Source organism: Plectropomus leopardus, chromosome 1 (assembly GCF_026936395.1).
Source record: "Plectropomus leopardus strain MGB_pleo_1.0 chromosome 1, ASM2693639v1, whole genome shotgun sequence".
In the NCBI taxonomy this organism is placed as follows: domain Eukaryota; kingdom Metazoa; phylum Chordata; class Actinopteri; order Perciformes; family Serranidae; genus Plectropomus; species Plectropomus leopardus.
Window position 1 is genome coordinate 23245299 of NC_142176.1, and position 13281 is coordinate 23258579.

Sequence of the window (13281 nt, forward strand, 5' to 3'; positions counted from 1 at the left end):
GCGTATTTAAATGTCACCAATGGTTAGGTCGATGACAAACGTCACTTTACAGAAAATATGCAGATTTCTTCAACCTTAAGCCAACTCGGAGCTTCAGTCTTCATCCTAACCAGTGAATTTTCTTCTGGTAGCTTCTTTGGTTTGTGCAGTTTAGCAGCTGGCATTGAGGATGTTGTCTCCATATTGCTTGTGCTACCCTTTTAAAGTATTTGTTTTCCTTGTGCAGCCTAGTTGGGAGTATCTGGAGGCACAGGACATGTCAGGTCCCAGACAAAGCCAGCTGCTGCCTGCTCTGCCCCCTGGCTGGGAGGAGCGGCAGGACAACCTGGGAAGAACCTTCTATGTCAATCACGAGAGCAGAACCACGCAGTGGCAACGACCCACGATCCAGTAAGACTGCTCCCCTCTTTCTAACAGAGTTCACTTTCCTTGTTGGTGCATTACTCATTGTGTGTGTGTGTGTGTGTGTGTGTGTGTGTGTGTTAAACAGGGATGGTGATGAGGAGACGCAAAGAAGACAGAACAATAATATGGACTCGGAGCATGCTTTCATTACACGCAGACAGATCTCAGACCCGGATGAGAACACCACACGAGAGTCTCCTGAGGTAATTTTAACACCATTTTTAAAAAGGCTTTTTTGGTGAATGGGGGAAGACTGTTCTGATAGTGATGCAGATGTTGAAGCCAAGTGCTGCAGTGGTGGTTGTAGCAGTGTACTTCTGGCTTGTCCTGAGGACTTTAGAAAAAGCACTTTAAGAAATGTACTTTTCTAACTTTGAACAAGGTTTAAACATTTAAACAGAGTCATTTGGCAGAGTAGTTGTTGTCATATCTGACCTTGGATGAGTCCACCACCGTGTCTTATTGATGAGTCTCTTCTGCCTCATCTTCTAGAGCTGGGAGATCATCACAGAGGACGAGTCCACCTTGTACCACAGCAATAACCAGATCACATCACCTCCACCACCACACTCATCTACAGAGTTCCAACCGTTCCGCGACGAGCCGAGAAACACTCACATGCCTTGGGTCACAGCTAGCGAGCGTCGCACCTCCCAGAGGGTGAGTCTTTTTCTGTGCAGCATATGGCTCTGGTTACAGGAAAGCCAGGGGAAGACAGACCCACAATGAGATTAATATGAACCACACGCCTTCAGTGGATGACGGAGAAAAGTGGAAAGTATATAACACATTAATGGCTAAGTGATCATTGTTGTCTTTGACATCCTTCCTCTGTCCTGCAGGATCGTGCTAGTAATTCAAGCCATTCCAGTCTCAGAGGAAGTGCCCAGACTTCAACAGGAGAGGAACATCCTGTTAATCCTGTGGTGAGTATCTCACTCACTGTTGAAATCATTCCTTCCCACATTTTACCAAACCTGTTCTTGCAGCAGCATGTTGCTGTTAAAGTGGACAGACAACAGTGCTCAGGATTCACAGGTGTTTTCTTCAGTCTATCGGTTTCTGTGGTGTGGAAGTTAGGAAATCATTTGAGTCACGTTACGCGTTTCTTTGTCGCTTTTATGTGACCCAATAAGGTTGAGGTTTTCAGTATCGGTCGCTAAATTCAATTTTTATGTCATTCAATAGCTGCTTCCAACCTCAGCTGGGCTTCCTCCAGGCTGGGAGGAGAAACGAGACCTCAAAGGAAGACGCTACTATGTCAACCACAACACCCGAACCACTTCATGGACACGACCTCTCATCCAGGTACAAAGTGGGCTTTTTTGTGATATTGATAAGGGAAGACATAAAACCAATTCCTCGAGGTTGGCTGTGCTCTTTGCTGCTCTCTGTTCATAAACAAGATCTGAAACAAAGTCAAATGTAGTCTTTTCTACAATGCCTAAACTTCTCCATATTATTACTTTTTGCTTGACAGAGAACCGCAGAGGTATCAGCACCACCAGCACCAGCAGCAGCACCACCAGCACCACCAGCAGCAGCAGCAGCAGCAGCAGCAGCAGCAGCAGCAGCAGCAGCAGCACCACCACCACCACCACAGAGGGGTCCTGGTGTTCCCCAGAGCCTGACTCCACCCTTGCCAGCCATGTCCCCCGAGGGGTCTCCTCAGCACGCCCCAAGCCCTGAGGCCACACAAGAATCTGGCTTCTTGCCAGTTGGGTGGGAGGTTCGCAGTGCTCCCAGTGGAAGACCGTTTTTCATTGACCACAACACAAAGACTACTACTTGGGTGAGAAAGCAGCAGACTTCAGATTTGCTTTTAACTCCAATTATAAGTATCATTATCAGTGGAGATTAATGGCCACAAGAGCTTTGATTCTCCGCCTGAACCTAATCGGGCTCAGGCAGTTACTTGTTTGAACGACAGAAAGAGAGAGAGTGAAGGAACAACTGAGCAGTATAGTGGACAGGGAGAGAGATAAAGTGCATGGAAAGAGGATTTGAAAACAAGGGAGGGGGAGGTTGCAAGACCATATTTGTTCGTCGTGTTTGCTGCTGCCCCCTCAGCAATGGGAGAGATGTGAGAGATGAGGTGTGTAACATACAGCAAAGAACAATAATCATCATCTGCACACCACAACTCTATGGATCACCATACACAGTGAAAGGCATCTGCTGAACCTGCTGAGTCACTGACCAGCGACTGAAATGGCACAGAGAAGAGAAGAGGAAGAAGTGGTGCAAGGAAACATTTCATGCTTTTTTTTAAAGTTGGTTTTTACAGTAGATATTCAAGTTTTTAATTGGGCTTGCGTCCAAAACTGCTGCCCACAGAAACTGTGCTGGCTCAGGTGGAGTTGGGCCTGAATATTTTTGGGTCCGATCAACGCTTTCATGGCCATCCGGGGCTGACGCCAAGGAAAAAGGCAAAAAATGGCTCGCTCACTGCAGGGCCCCACTTATCACCTACAAAATGCACCAAAGTAATGTTTCGAGCTCCTCATCAGAGAGGCATTTTTTGCCTTTTTATTTTTTACTACCTTCGGTTCAGCACCTGCTCAAAGGTTGGATTGGCTGTGCACATATGCTTTTGCCTCCCCTGGCTCATATTTATTTCCTGTGTTTCCTCTTTGACTAAAACACATCCTGTTTGTTTTCCTCTGAACAGGAAGACCCCAGGCTCAAGATTCCTGTGCAAATGAGGAGGAGACCCTCCCTCGACCCGTCTGATCTCGGCCCTCTGCCGGTGAGTTCATCACTTACAGATAATCACTGACAAATCAATTGAAAGACATATATCAATTTCAGGCTTTAGATCACAGGCAAAAAAAAAAAGATCCTTAATGACGCCTTAATTGGTCTTTGTTGTTGTATTTTTTAATCAGAACTGATACTGTGGTAAATAATGTGGTGTTTTCTTTGTTCCTAGCCTGGCTGGGAGGAGAGAGTCCACAGTGATGGGAGGATATTCTACATAGATCACAGTATGTATCACGTTTAATGCTAATTTGGACTATATGATGAATAGGTTTCTGTGTAAATAAATGATTTCTGATGTGTCATATTGTATTTCATAGACACCAGGACCACACAATGGGATGACCCCAGATTACAGAACTCAGCTATAACTGGACCAGTGAGTTGATAGATTATATTTCAGAAATGCTTCATCACTGACATGATGTTGGCATACAGTGAATACAGCTATCTATATTTAAAGTTTACAAGTTTCCTGCAAACATGTATCATCAACCACAGTGTAGGTCATGAGGTTCAGATTGATTTGTTGTCACTGAATACTGTCCTTTTCTGATTGATTATAGGCAGTGCCTTATTCCAGAGATTATAAACAGAAGTATGACTACTTCCGGAAGAAGCTGAAGAAACCGGTGAGTGTCCTCAAAGAGCAACTGTGACCTCCACTTTATTAAAACTACTTTAATGAAGACTGGTGTTGCATATAGCTGTTATCAGTTTCTCACATGGTTTATTTATTCAGCCTGCAGATGATCGTAAACTGTCTTTTTAATGAACGCAATACATTTCTTCATAGGCCGACATCCCAAACCGCTTTGAGATGAAGATGAGAAGAAATGCGGTGCTGGAGGACTCATACAGACGCATCCTCTCAGTGAAGAGGGCAGACCTGCTGAAGGCACGACTGTGGGTGGAGTTTGAGGGAGAGAAAGGACTGGACTACGGTGGCCTGGCCAGGGAGTGGTTCTTCCTCATGTCCAAGGAGATGTTCAACCCGTACTACGGACTGTTTGAGTATTCTGCAACGTGAGTCCAAACACTCTCTCTTGTTATAAATACTCTTATTGTCTTAAGCATTATTATGGTGTGTTAAAGGGGGCCTATTTTGCTTTTCCGTTTGTGTCTTATAGTGTTACAATGTCGGATGTTCATATTACAGGTGGCCAAAGTTTCAAACAATGAGGTTAATGTATGTAGAAGTAATGCCAGTGACCAGAAACCTTAGGTCTTCTAGGATTTTGAACACAACTGTTTTTACTTCTCTGGCTACAGTATGACATCATAGCCTGTCAGTTTTCTTTATATGGTCATCTGCTCCTGGCACGCTACTGCATGTGTTTATATTAAGTCTACTTTTTTCCCCGTTAAAGGGTTTTTGGGGGAAGTTTTTCATCATGCTCTGTGAGGATCCAAGGACAGAGGGGCGTAGTTAGCTGTAAAGCCCTCTGAGGCGAATTGTGATTATAAATAGAATTGACTTGACTTGACTACACTGCTACATGCAGCTACATGCTACCATCAGAGTCAGGTACACTTGGTTCGGATCATATTCCTGTTGTTGGAACATGTCTGGCTGTTTAGTAGCTTTTATTGGTGACTTTTCATTGTAAAAAGTGCTGTCATTTTCTGTTTTAGTCATTCCCTGGCTGCATGTATACTGCTAACATACATGTAGCTACACTCTAAGGTCATGGAAACATGTAAACTTGGTTACCATTGTTGTTAATTTCTTCACGATTTCAGAACATTTTCCTGCTGGAATATGTCCAGTTGTGGAGATTTTTGTTTAGAGGCTTTTATTGGTGATTTTTTTTTTTTTTTATGTAGAAAGTGCCACTATTTTCCATTACAGTCATTGACCGGCTGTAATTACAGTGTAGAGATGCCGGGATCCAAAAGACCCAGAAACGCTGACCATTTCTTTAACCATTGAAGCATGTAAACACATTTTAGTGGAAACCTTAAATATGAGTATGAACCTGGACATGAGCATAACTGGTTCCCTTTAAAATGAGTACAGACATCCAAGACATCCAGAACAGTCTTGTATTGTACAGCTTGTTCACATTTAGACGAACATGTAGTGCTGCTCCGACTTATATAAAAGAACAGTAAATGAAAGACATCCAGGACGGATATCCTGCCTCTAGGTCTGGAAAGTCTAGAGAAATATGTGAAAATACTCAGGCATACACATTACTCACTTCATGTTGTCACTGACTTTTTGTTGTTGTGAGGATGCACTTTTGTTTACACAGTGTCAGGCCACAATAAGATTCAAATTACTCATCGTCATTTACTGTCGAAATCTACAAAGTCTTCTGGAAAGCTTTATTTGGTAAATGGAAAAATTAGTTGGGATTAAGTTCTCCATGGATATTTACACAGCCTGGGAGGAGCATCAATGAAAATACAACTTTAAGTTAAAAAAATTACGGGATTGTATTTCTTATTATAGTGGCAATACAAAAATACACATACAAGAGCTGTAATTATCTGTGGGTAGGGACCAGGACAAAATATTTGTGCTTTAAAGACCTGCTAAAAATGTTCTTTTCTTTTGTTTATGTCTGACCGTGACTACACTGACTTGTTTCTGTGCAACGTTTGTCACTAGAAAGGTGTTTTCATATATTAAAGAGAATGATGTCTTTGCATTTCCCTGAAATCTGAGATTCAAGCTCACGCCTTGAAAGCTAGATTTGGTAGGCGACTAATACGAAGGCCTTTCCAAAACATTAAACACATTAAACACCTGCAAAAAAACGTGGAACCTGAAGCCCAGAGCAGACTTGTGACAGAGCGAGAGTTAGCATTAGCATTGTTAAAGTTTTGATGGCAAACATGGCAAAGTGTGCAGTTTTGGGTGTAAACTGAAGCTTCCTTCAACTATCTACCAGAAACTCCACTGTAGCAGATATTATTGTACATTTCACAATCACTAACACTGTTGCAGTCACTGCCAATTAGCCTACAAGCTAACAAACAACTTAAGTAAAAGATGCTAACTACACTTAGCATTCTGGTTTGTCCGCTAGTCGCCGATTTTGGGGCACAACAGACTCCTCAACACCTGAGTCTGGGTCTGACTGAGGCTCAAACTTGTACGGCTGAATCTCTCTGATGTTTCCTCTGAATCTAACATGAGCCATCGTGATGCGCACTGCTCTTTTTTCTGTCAACATAGCGCAAGCAATGCTGGAGAAAGCGAAAAGCAAAAGTAAAAACTCACTGGAAGTGATTTTCTCAATAAGGGAGAAAGAGTAGTTGTGCTTTTTTTTACGATAATGTGGGAAAACCATGTTAAACAACATATTGGTATACTTTAAACATGCCTTGAGAGGGACTTAAAAGTTAAAGTTCATTTTTTTTTTTTTTGCTTCCAGGGACAACTACACACTGCAGATTAACCCCAACTCAGGTTTATGTAATGAGGACCACCTGTCCTACTTCAAGTTCATCGGCCGCGTGGCAGGCATGGCTGTTTATCATGGCAAACTGCTTGATGGTGAGTGCCACCTGATTGTATACCACTCGTGAAAATCTCTGTAGATATGATGTCGAAGTGCAGACAGAATATCAAATGGATTAGGGAAAATTTAGTGTTTTTTTTTTTTTAGTTCCTGACAATTTTGTTTCTGTCCTCAACAGCTTTCTTCATTCGTCCTTTCTACAAGATGATGCTGCAGAAGCCGATCATTCTCCAGGACATGGAGTCTGTGGTGAGTGTCACATTTTTCCACTGCAAATAGTTAACACCTTGATTTCAGCTCTTCGGGACCAGGTAATCTGGAAGACTTTCGTTTTGTTGTATTTTTCAGGACAGTGAATATTTCAACTCCTTGATGTGGATTTTGGAGAACGACCCAACAGACTTGGATTTGAGGTTCACCATCGACGAGGAACTCTTTGGACAGGTGTGTTCAAACATGCAGTCTTTGCCCCTACAGCTTACAATTTGTGATATTTGCTTTTTGTGTTATTTACATTATTTACCCCATTCTTCCTTTTTAGACTCACCAGCATGAATTGAAGTCCGGTGGCTCAGAGATCGTCATCACTAATGACAACAAGAAGGAGTACATCCAGTAAGCAAAAAAAAAAATCAAACACTTTTTACCTTCATTGAAGTGTTGAAATTTTGTTTTGATGTTAATCTGCTGTTTTGTATTTGACAGTCTGGTAATGCAGTTTAGGTTCGTGAACAGGATACAGAAGCAGATGACTGCATTCAAAGACGTAACTATTTATTTCATACATTTTTTCCCAACATAGTAGACACCATTTAACGTTATAAAGTATTAATAAAAGTCACATTTTTGTGTTTTAGGGATTCTTTGAGTTGATACCACAGGATCTGATCAAGATCTTTGATGAGAATGAGCTCGAGGTGAGTTTTTAGTCCGTCTGATGTGCTAAAATGAACCAGATTTGTCCAGAGAGATCAATAACGGTGTATCTACCTGCCTTCTCACCCACAGCTGCTCATGTGTGGTCTCGGAGACGTGGACGTGAATGACTGGCGAGAGAACACCAAGTACAAGAACAACTACTGCGCCAACCACGTCGTTATCCAGTGGTTTTGGAAAGTAAGACAACTTTCCATGCCTGGAGCCATCCAGCTGAGCTGTGGATCTTTCAGAGGTTTTCTCCTCTCAAACAGAGCTTTGCATTGGTTATTTATTTGTGTATCTGTTTGTGCTGTCACAGACGGTGCTGTTGATGGATGCAGAAAAGAGAATCAGGCTCTTACAGTTTGTGACAGGAACATCAAGGGTCCCAATGAACGGCTTTGCTGAACTCTATGGTGAGATAACGCTTTTTATACTGCATTGTTGTTGAAAGTACTCTGTTGTAGTCTAGATTTAAATTAATTCCAGTTTAAATCAAGCTGTTTGTGTTTGTCTGATGTTTTATTTTTCAGGGTCTAACGGACCACAGCTGTTCACCATCGAGCAGTGGGGAACACGTGATAAACTCCCCCGAGCCCACACATGGTGAGCACTTCACTAAGATTTTTTCCTTAATATTTTCTGGTGTTTCAAAAAGACTGAAGCACATTGTGCCAAAAAACCGTAATTGCTTACATTGCTTTCTGCTCTGCTTAATAGTAATATGTTGCTTATGTTGTGCAGTGATGTTTGGAATTAGAGCAGAGCTTTCAGTTCAGCTCTGTGGAACAAGGGCCGCTCTTGATTATAAACCGTGCATGCGAGATAAAAAAAAACATATTTTGGGGCTTCAGGTGCTCCTCAAAGACATCCTGATGGGCTCAGATGTGATGATGAATGAATGATATTTTTTTTAAAAGATTATTACAAAATAATATGTTACTGAGCAATAATGGGTTGAAGCCCTCTAGTGGCTGGATATAGTCATAGCTCTCACTCTGCTGCTTGAAAACTGTTAGTGGGCTAAGTGAGACGCCTCAGTTACCCCAAATCGGGACAGGTCACCCCAAATCAAAAGTACATGTTTTTCGTCTTACTTGTAGTGGGTTTTATCAGTCTAGATAAGCTTGGTGTGCGTTGCAGACTGTTGGAGATAACAGCTATAGATGTCTGCCTTCTCTCCAACTTAATGGAACTAGATGGCATTTGGCTTGAGGTGGTCAAAGCACCGAACGATACATTTGAAAAACTCAGCAGCAATGTCACAAGATTCAGGAACTCATGGCCTGGTGACTCAAGATAATCAATAGAGCTTGTTGTGAGCAAACACATAACAGTTTATATACACACTGTAGCTTGCACATGCAACATTACTATTATTACAACACTCAGCAACTCACACCAAAAAAATCTAGAATGATGAATAGCACAAAAAGAAAGAGAAAAAAAATATGTATTTTTGAGGTGAATTGTCCCTTTAAGAGCAAACTCCATTAATTTTGCATTCCAAGTAAATTTCTAATTACAGAAATGAATTACTGCACTTTTATACAATGAAATTTATACACAACATTGTATTTATTATTATTTGATTTTTTTTTTAATTTTGTATTTTTTAGTATTTATGTAATATTTATTTTTAAGGTATTTTGTTTCTTTTTTCCTGTGGATAATTGCAGATGTGCTTTTATGTTATGTGTGGTTGTGTGTGGGTGTGGCTGTGAATGAACTGCCATAACAAATGTCATTTCCTGTCAAGGATTACCAATGTATCTATCTATAATTTTCTCTATAAAAGTTGAAATTGAGTTGCATTATGGGAAGTGTATTATCCAGCATTTTTGGAGCTTGATTCATACCAAGGACTAAAAGTCAGGATATTTCTGCCTCTGCTGCACCATATTTGGCCATTCACTTGTTAAACTATCTCTGCAAAGTCCTTCAGCTTTACGGAGATGCAGCACGAAATCACTGAACTGTCCCATGAGAAATATAATGGCTAAATAGCAGCTGAAGTTGATTCCTGTAAATGTTTACTTTATATCCTCCCTCACTGTCATTTCTCTTTCGCCTCACATAGCTTCAACCGACTGGACCTGCCTCCTTATGAGTCGTTTGAGGAGCTGAGGGAGAAACTTCACATCGCCATTGAGAATGCACAAGGCTTCGACGGTGTGGATTAGAGTTTTTGCTGTTATTGAGCTGAACTGACATTACTGCATGATGTGGTCGAGAAGTTGATGAGAGACACAAGCCATGCATCAGATTCGGGTGTTGACGTACCAGCTGTGTGACGGATGAAGGACAGTCACGCAGCCTTCACTTTGGTCCTCGGTTGAGGCACACGTGGAGAAAGGACATTATATCTGGAGTGACAGAGGTATTTAATCACTCTACGTGTTCTTAAGTTTACAAAGCAAAAATGCAAAGCTGTATACTGTTTAGCAAAAACATTTAACCTTAAAAACATTAGTTTCATTTGGGCTGAATTGCCTCAGAAAAACTTTCTCAGATTCTCACATCAGGTATTTGTAAGATTTTGTCTTCACTTTGTTGTCGTTGGGAAATTAGTTAAGTTGTGTAGCTTCTTTGTTGAAATCCTTTAACTTGTCCCGTCACCTCATGTTAGCGCTGGAAAGAGTGGACCATGGGTCAGAATACTCATTAAGTTCAACACAAGGATAGCATCAACTCTTGACAATTTAATTTAAAAAAATAAAACTCACTTAACCCATGTTTCCAGTCCCAAACCATTAAATATTTTGAATAAAGTTAACAAGTCTCCCTTTAAACACGATATTGGATCAACTGGAATCGCAAAGAAAATATCGTCCAAAGGTTTTTATAATTAAAAAGTCAAGGCAGCAATGCGTCAGACGTTTTAAACAGCAAAACCTGAATGATTAATTGGCAATTCAACCCTTAATAAAACAGATGTGAAGATGTTTTACTATCGTTCAATTTCTATACATAGTAATTATATATTTTTCATTCCATCACACTAGAAACACTGATGCAAATCCCAAATACATATTCACCTCATAAGCATTGGTAGCAGAAAAGTTCTATACAAGTCTGAGCGACTACACTGAAGAAAAGAGTATCATTTAATCAATACAATAGTGATGTATCAATACCTGGACCACGGCTAAACTAATTATACAGTAGTTTGAATCTGACTACATGCAGTGTTAGATTGTGCTGAAGTGCAATACAGATTTGTACATATTGACATGAGATCATTGAGTTTGTAGTTTTTACATAAATTTACTGTACATGCAAATTCAACGTTGCCTTCTACAAAACGACAAAGAATTTATTGTTAAAACTGTTCTCTCAAAGTTTTGAAATTGGCAAATGGTTATTGGTGAACTTCTACATTAAAGGTCCAGTGTGTAGGATTTAGGGGAATATATTGGCAGAAATTGACTATATTGTCATAAATATTGTTTCTTTAGTTTATAATCACCTGAAAATAAGAATTGTAGTGTTTTCACTTCCTTAAAATGAGCTGGTTATATCTACAGAAGGAGTGGGTCCTCGTCCACCAAGCGGGTTAAAAAGAGAAGTGGCGTATCACACCATGTCACTGGGGTACAACACATACACAGTGAAATCTGCTCTGCACTTTCCAAAAGGTTCAATACCTGGTGCACTATCTCAGCACATGGGAATGATTAATTTGTTTCACTGAGGCAGCCCTGGGGTGTAATATTTTTGTATAAAAAATAAAGATATGGGTTAGAATAACAATTCTGCTGTCATTGAAAAAAAAAAACAGAATAAAATGCCATACATTTCCTATATGCAAATGTTCTATTGAATACTGGCTGCCAATTATCTGAGCGTACCCAAAAGTTCTGTGTGGCCGAGCATACCCAAAAAGCTCCCATGGGATAAAAAAGCGTGACCCAGCCATCTTAAAATAGCCTTGTCATCCCATGGATGTATTATCCATGGAGTCCGCCCTATTGCACCACCATTTTGTTCTACAGTAGCTCAGAATAGACAAACCAAACACTGGCTCTGGATAGGGTCATTTGCATTTTCATATGTTTTCATTGGCTATGTAGGTAACGGCCCCTTTGAGATGTGTAAAAGAGCATTCGGAAAAACACTAATTTTTAATGTGAAACTATTTTATTCAGTGAAAAAAAATGAGCATGCATTAGCAGGCAGTGGGCTAGGGGCCCGCTGACAAGCCGAGCAGTCAGAAAAGCATCGATTTTTAATTTAAAACTGCTTTTTTAAAAGTGTTTTTACCGGTTTAAATGACCTGTTCCGCTTGTTTTGGAGAGGAAGAGACCTCTGCAGATAATTTGGCTCCTGGTCAAAACCCTCTGAACAACGAACACTGAAGGAATCCTACTTGGAAGTTCATGACTGACAGAAGTTTCAACTGGTCGCAGTCTGCAAATCTCACTGATTTCAGATGCCACTAAATCCTACACACTGCTCCTTCAATATGTAATCCTCTCTCATCACTACCCGCTCATACTCAAGTTCAACACTGACTGTGTATAAGAGGAATAAACTAATGTACATACTCATATCTCCCGGCCAGTAGCCCACGGAAACATTATCCAACAGACTGACCTTTTTAATCACACACTTTGCATACAGTATGTTAGAAATCATGTTTGTTGCCTTTTATCAATGAGTGATATCATTTTGTTTTCCTCTACTCATCATGGGTGTCTAATTGCAGCACAGTGCTCTATTTTTAAGAGTACATTTTTAACAAATGTTTTCTTGGTTGTCAAAATGTGTACAGTTTATTGTCTGTTTTCAAAATGAGTAATCACTTGTTAATACCTTTGTGGGAACGTAACTGTGCTTCAGCAGTGGTTTTAACATTTTCTGAATGGTAAAACATGTGTTTACACTACCTGCCATGTTTACAGGTCGTTGATAAAAGAAGATATCGTGGTTGGTTCTTGTCTCTGACAACACAATTTTATATTTTATGCTTTTATAAAGTGAAGCACTTTGTTCATATCGATGAGTCTTACTTCTGAACTGTCGGAACCTTTGCCAATCTGTCACCTGCAGGCCGCTTAAATCACTCTTTAAGAAAATGATCCTATGCTTCAAGTGCACATGTGTTTAAATGTTTACATGTAAACATTGCTGAAAATAAGCACATTCTCTTCTTTCACTTATATTTAAAGTTAAATACGGAGGCCTTCATTTGTAATGTATTGTAGAATTTGATTGTTTATTGATGTTTTAATCTCTAAATGGAAGTACTGTTATATATCTATTGTCTATTGAATAATAATGAATAGATCAAAACTTAATTTCTGATATATCAAATTTTCGTATTATACAATTTGATTGTAACACCTATAAGTGCATTAAAACAACAACACACATGCAACATATATACAACAGTTTAAAGGGCGGAATGAACTGTAGCTGTTAATTCCCAATTTGATGAACTATAGTACACCAAGTTGAATATAAAATATATTTGAAAAATAAAGAAATAGAAAAACATTATACAGTGTCTTTATGTCTAACTTTCCTGCTGATGTGCATTTGGTTTTTTGTTTTTATTGTGGATTGTCTCCATTGATATAATGAACTTCTGCCAACTTAAAATGCATTCACTTAACTTTTCACAGTTCTCAGTAACAGCTGAACTCATCCTATTTAGTATTTATAAGCTGTGTATGAACAGTGAATGACAGTGAAGTAAACAACAGTAAGGAGAAGTAGAGCA

General features: G+C 40.0%; 1 protein-coding gene across 2 annotated transcripts in view; it reads left to right on the forward strand.

Moving 5' to 3' along the window:
• The window catches only part of nedd4a (NEDD4 E3 ubiquitin protein ligase a), a 33624-nt gene extending 20566 nt beyond the window's left edge, over positions 1 to 13058 (forward strand). For both annotated transcript variants that reach the window (XM_042494747.2, XM_042494673.2), the window contains 21 exons: positions 227 to 390; positions 491 to 608; positions 898 to 1065; positions 1248 to 1331; positions 1594 to 1713; positions 1886 to 2197; positions 3077 to 3154; positions 3338 to 3392; positions 3486 to 3544; positions 3732 to 3797; positions 3962 to 4191; positions 6552 to 6673; positions 6817 to 6887; positions 6987 to 7082; positions 7180 to 7253; positions 7344 to 7404; positions 7496 to 7555; positions 7647 to 7754; positions 7876 to 7972; positions 8090 to 8162; positions 9637 to 13058. In XM_042494747.2, coding sequence (XP_042350681.2) covers positions 227 to 390; positions 491 to 608; positions 898 to 1065; positions 1248 to 1331; positions 1594 to 1713; positions 1886 to 2197; positions 3077 to 3154; positions 3338 to 3392; positions 3486 to 3544; positions 3732 to 3797; positions 3962 to 4191; positions 6552 to 6673; positions 6817 to 6887; positions 6987 to 7082; positions 7180 to 7253; positions 7344 to 7404; positions 7496 to 7555; positions 7647 to 7754; positions 7876 to 7972; positions 8090 to 8162; positions 9637 to 9739 — 2319 coding nt within the window. In that variant the 3' untranslated portion in view covers positions 9740 to 13058. The remainder of the gene's footprint in view (positions 1 to 226; positions 391 to 490; positions 609 to 897; positions 1066 to 1247; positions 1332 to 1593; positions 1714 to 1885; positions 2198 to 3076; positions 3155 to 3337; positions 3393 to 3485; positions 3545 to 3731; positions 3798 to 3961; positions 4192 to 6551; positions 6674 to 6816; positions 6888 to 6986; positions 7083 to 7179; positions 7254 to 7343; positions 7405 to 7495; positions 7556 to 7646; positions 7755 to 7875; positions 7973 to 8089; positions 8163 to 9636) is intronic.
• Positions 13059 to 13281: the final 223 nt, after the last annotated feature.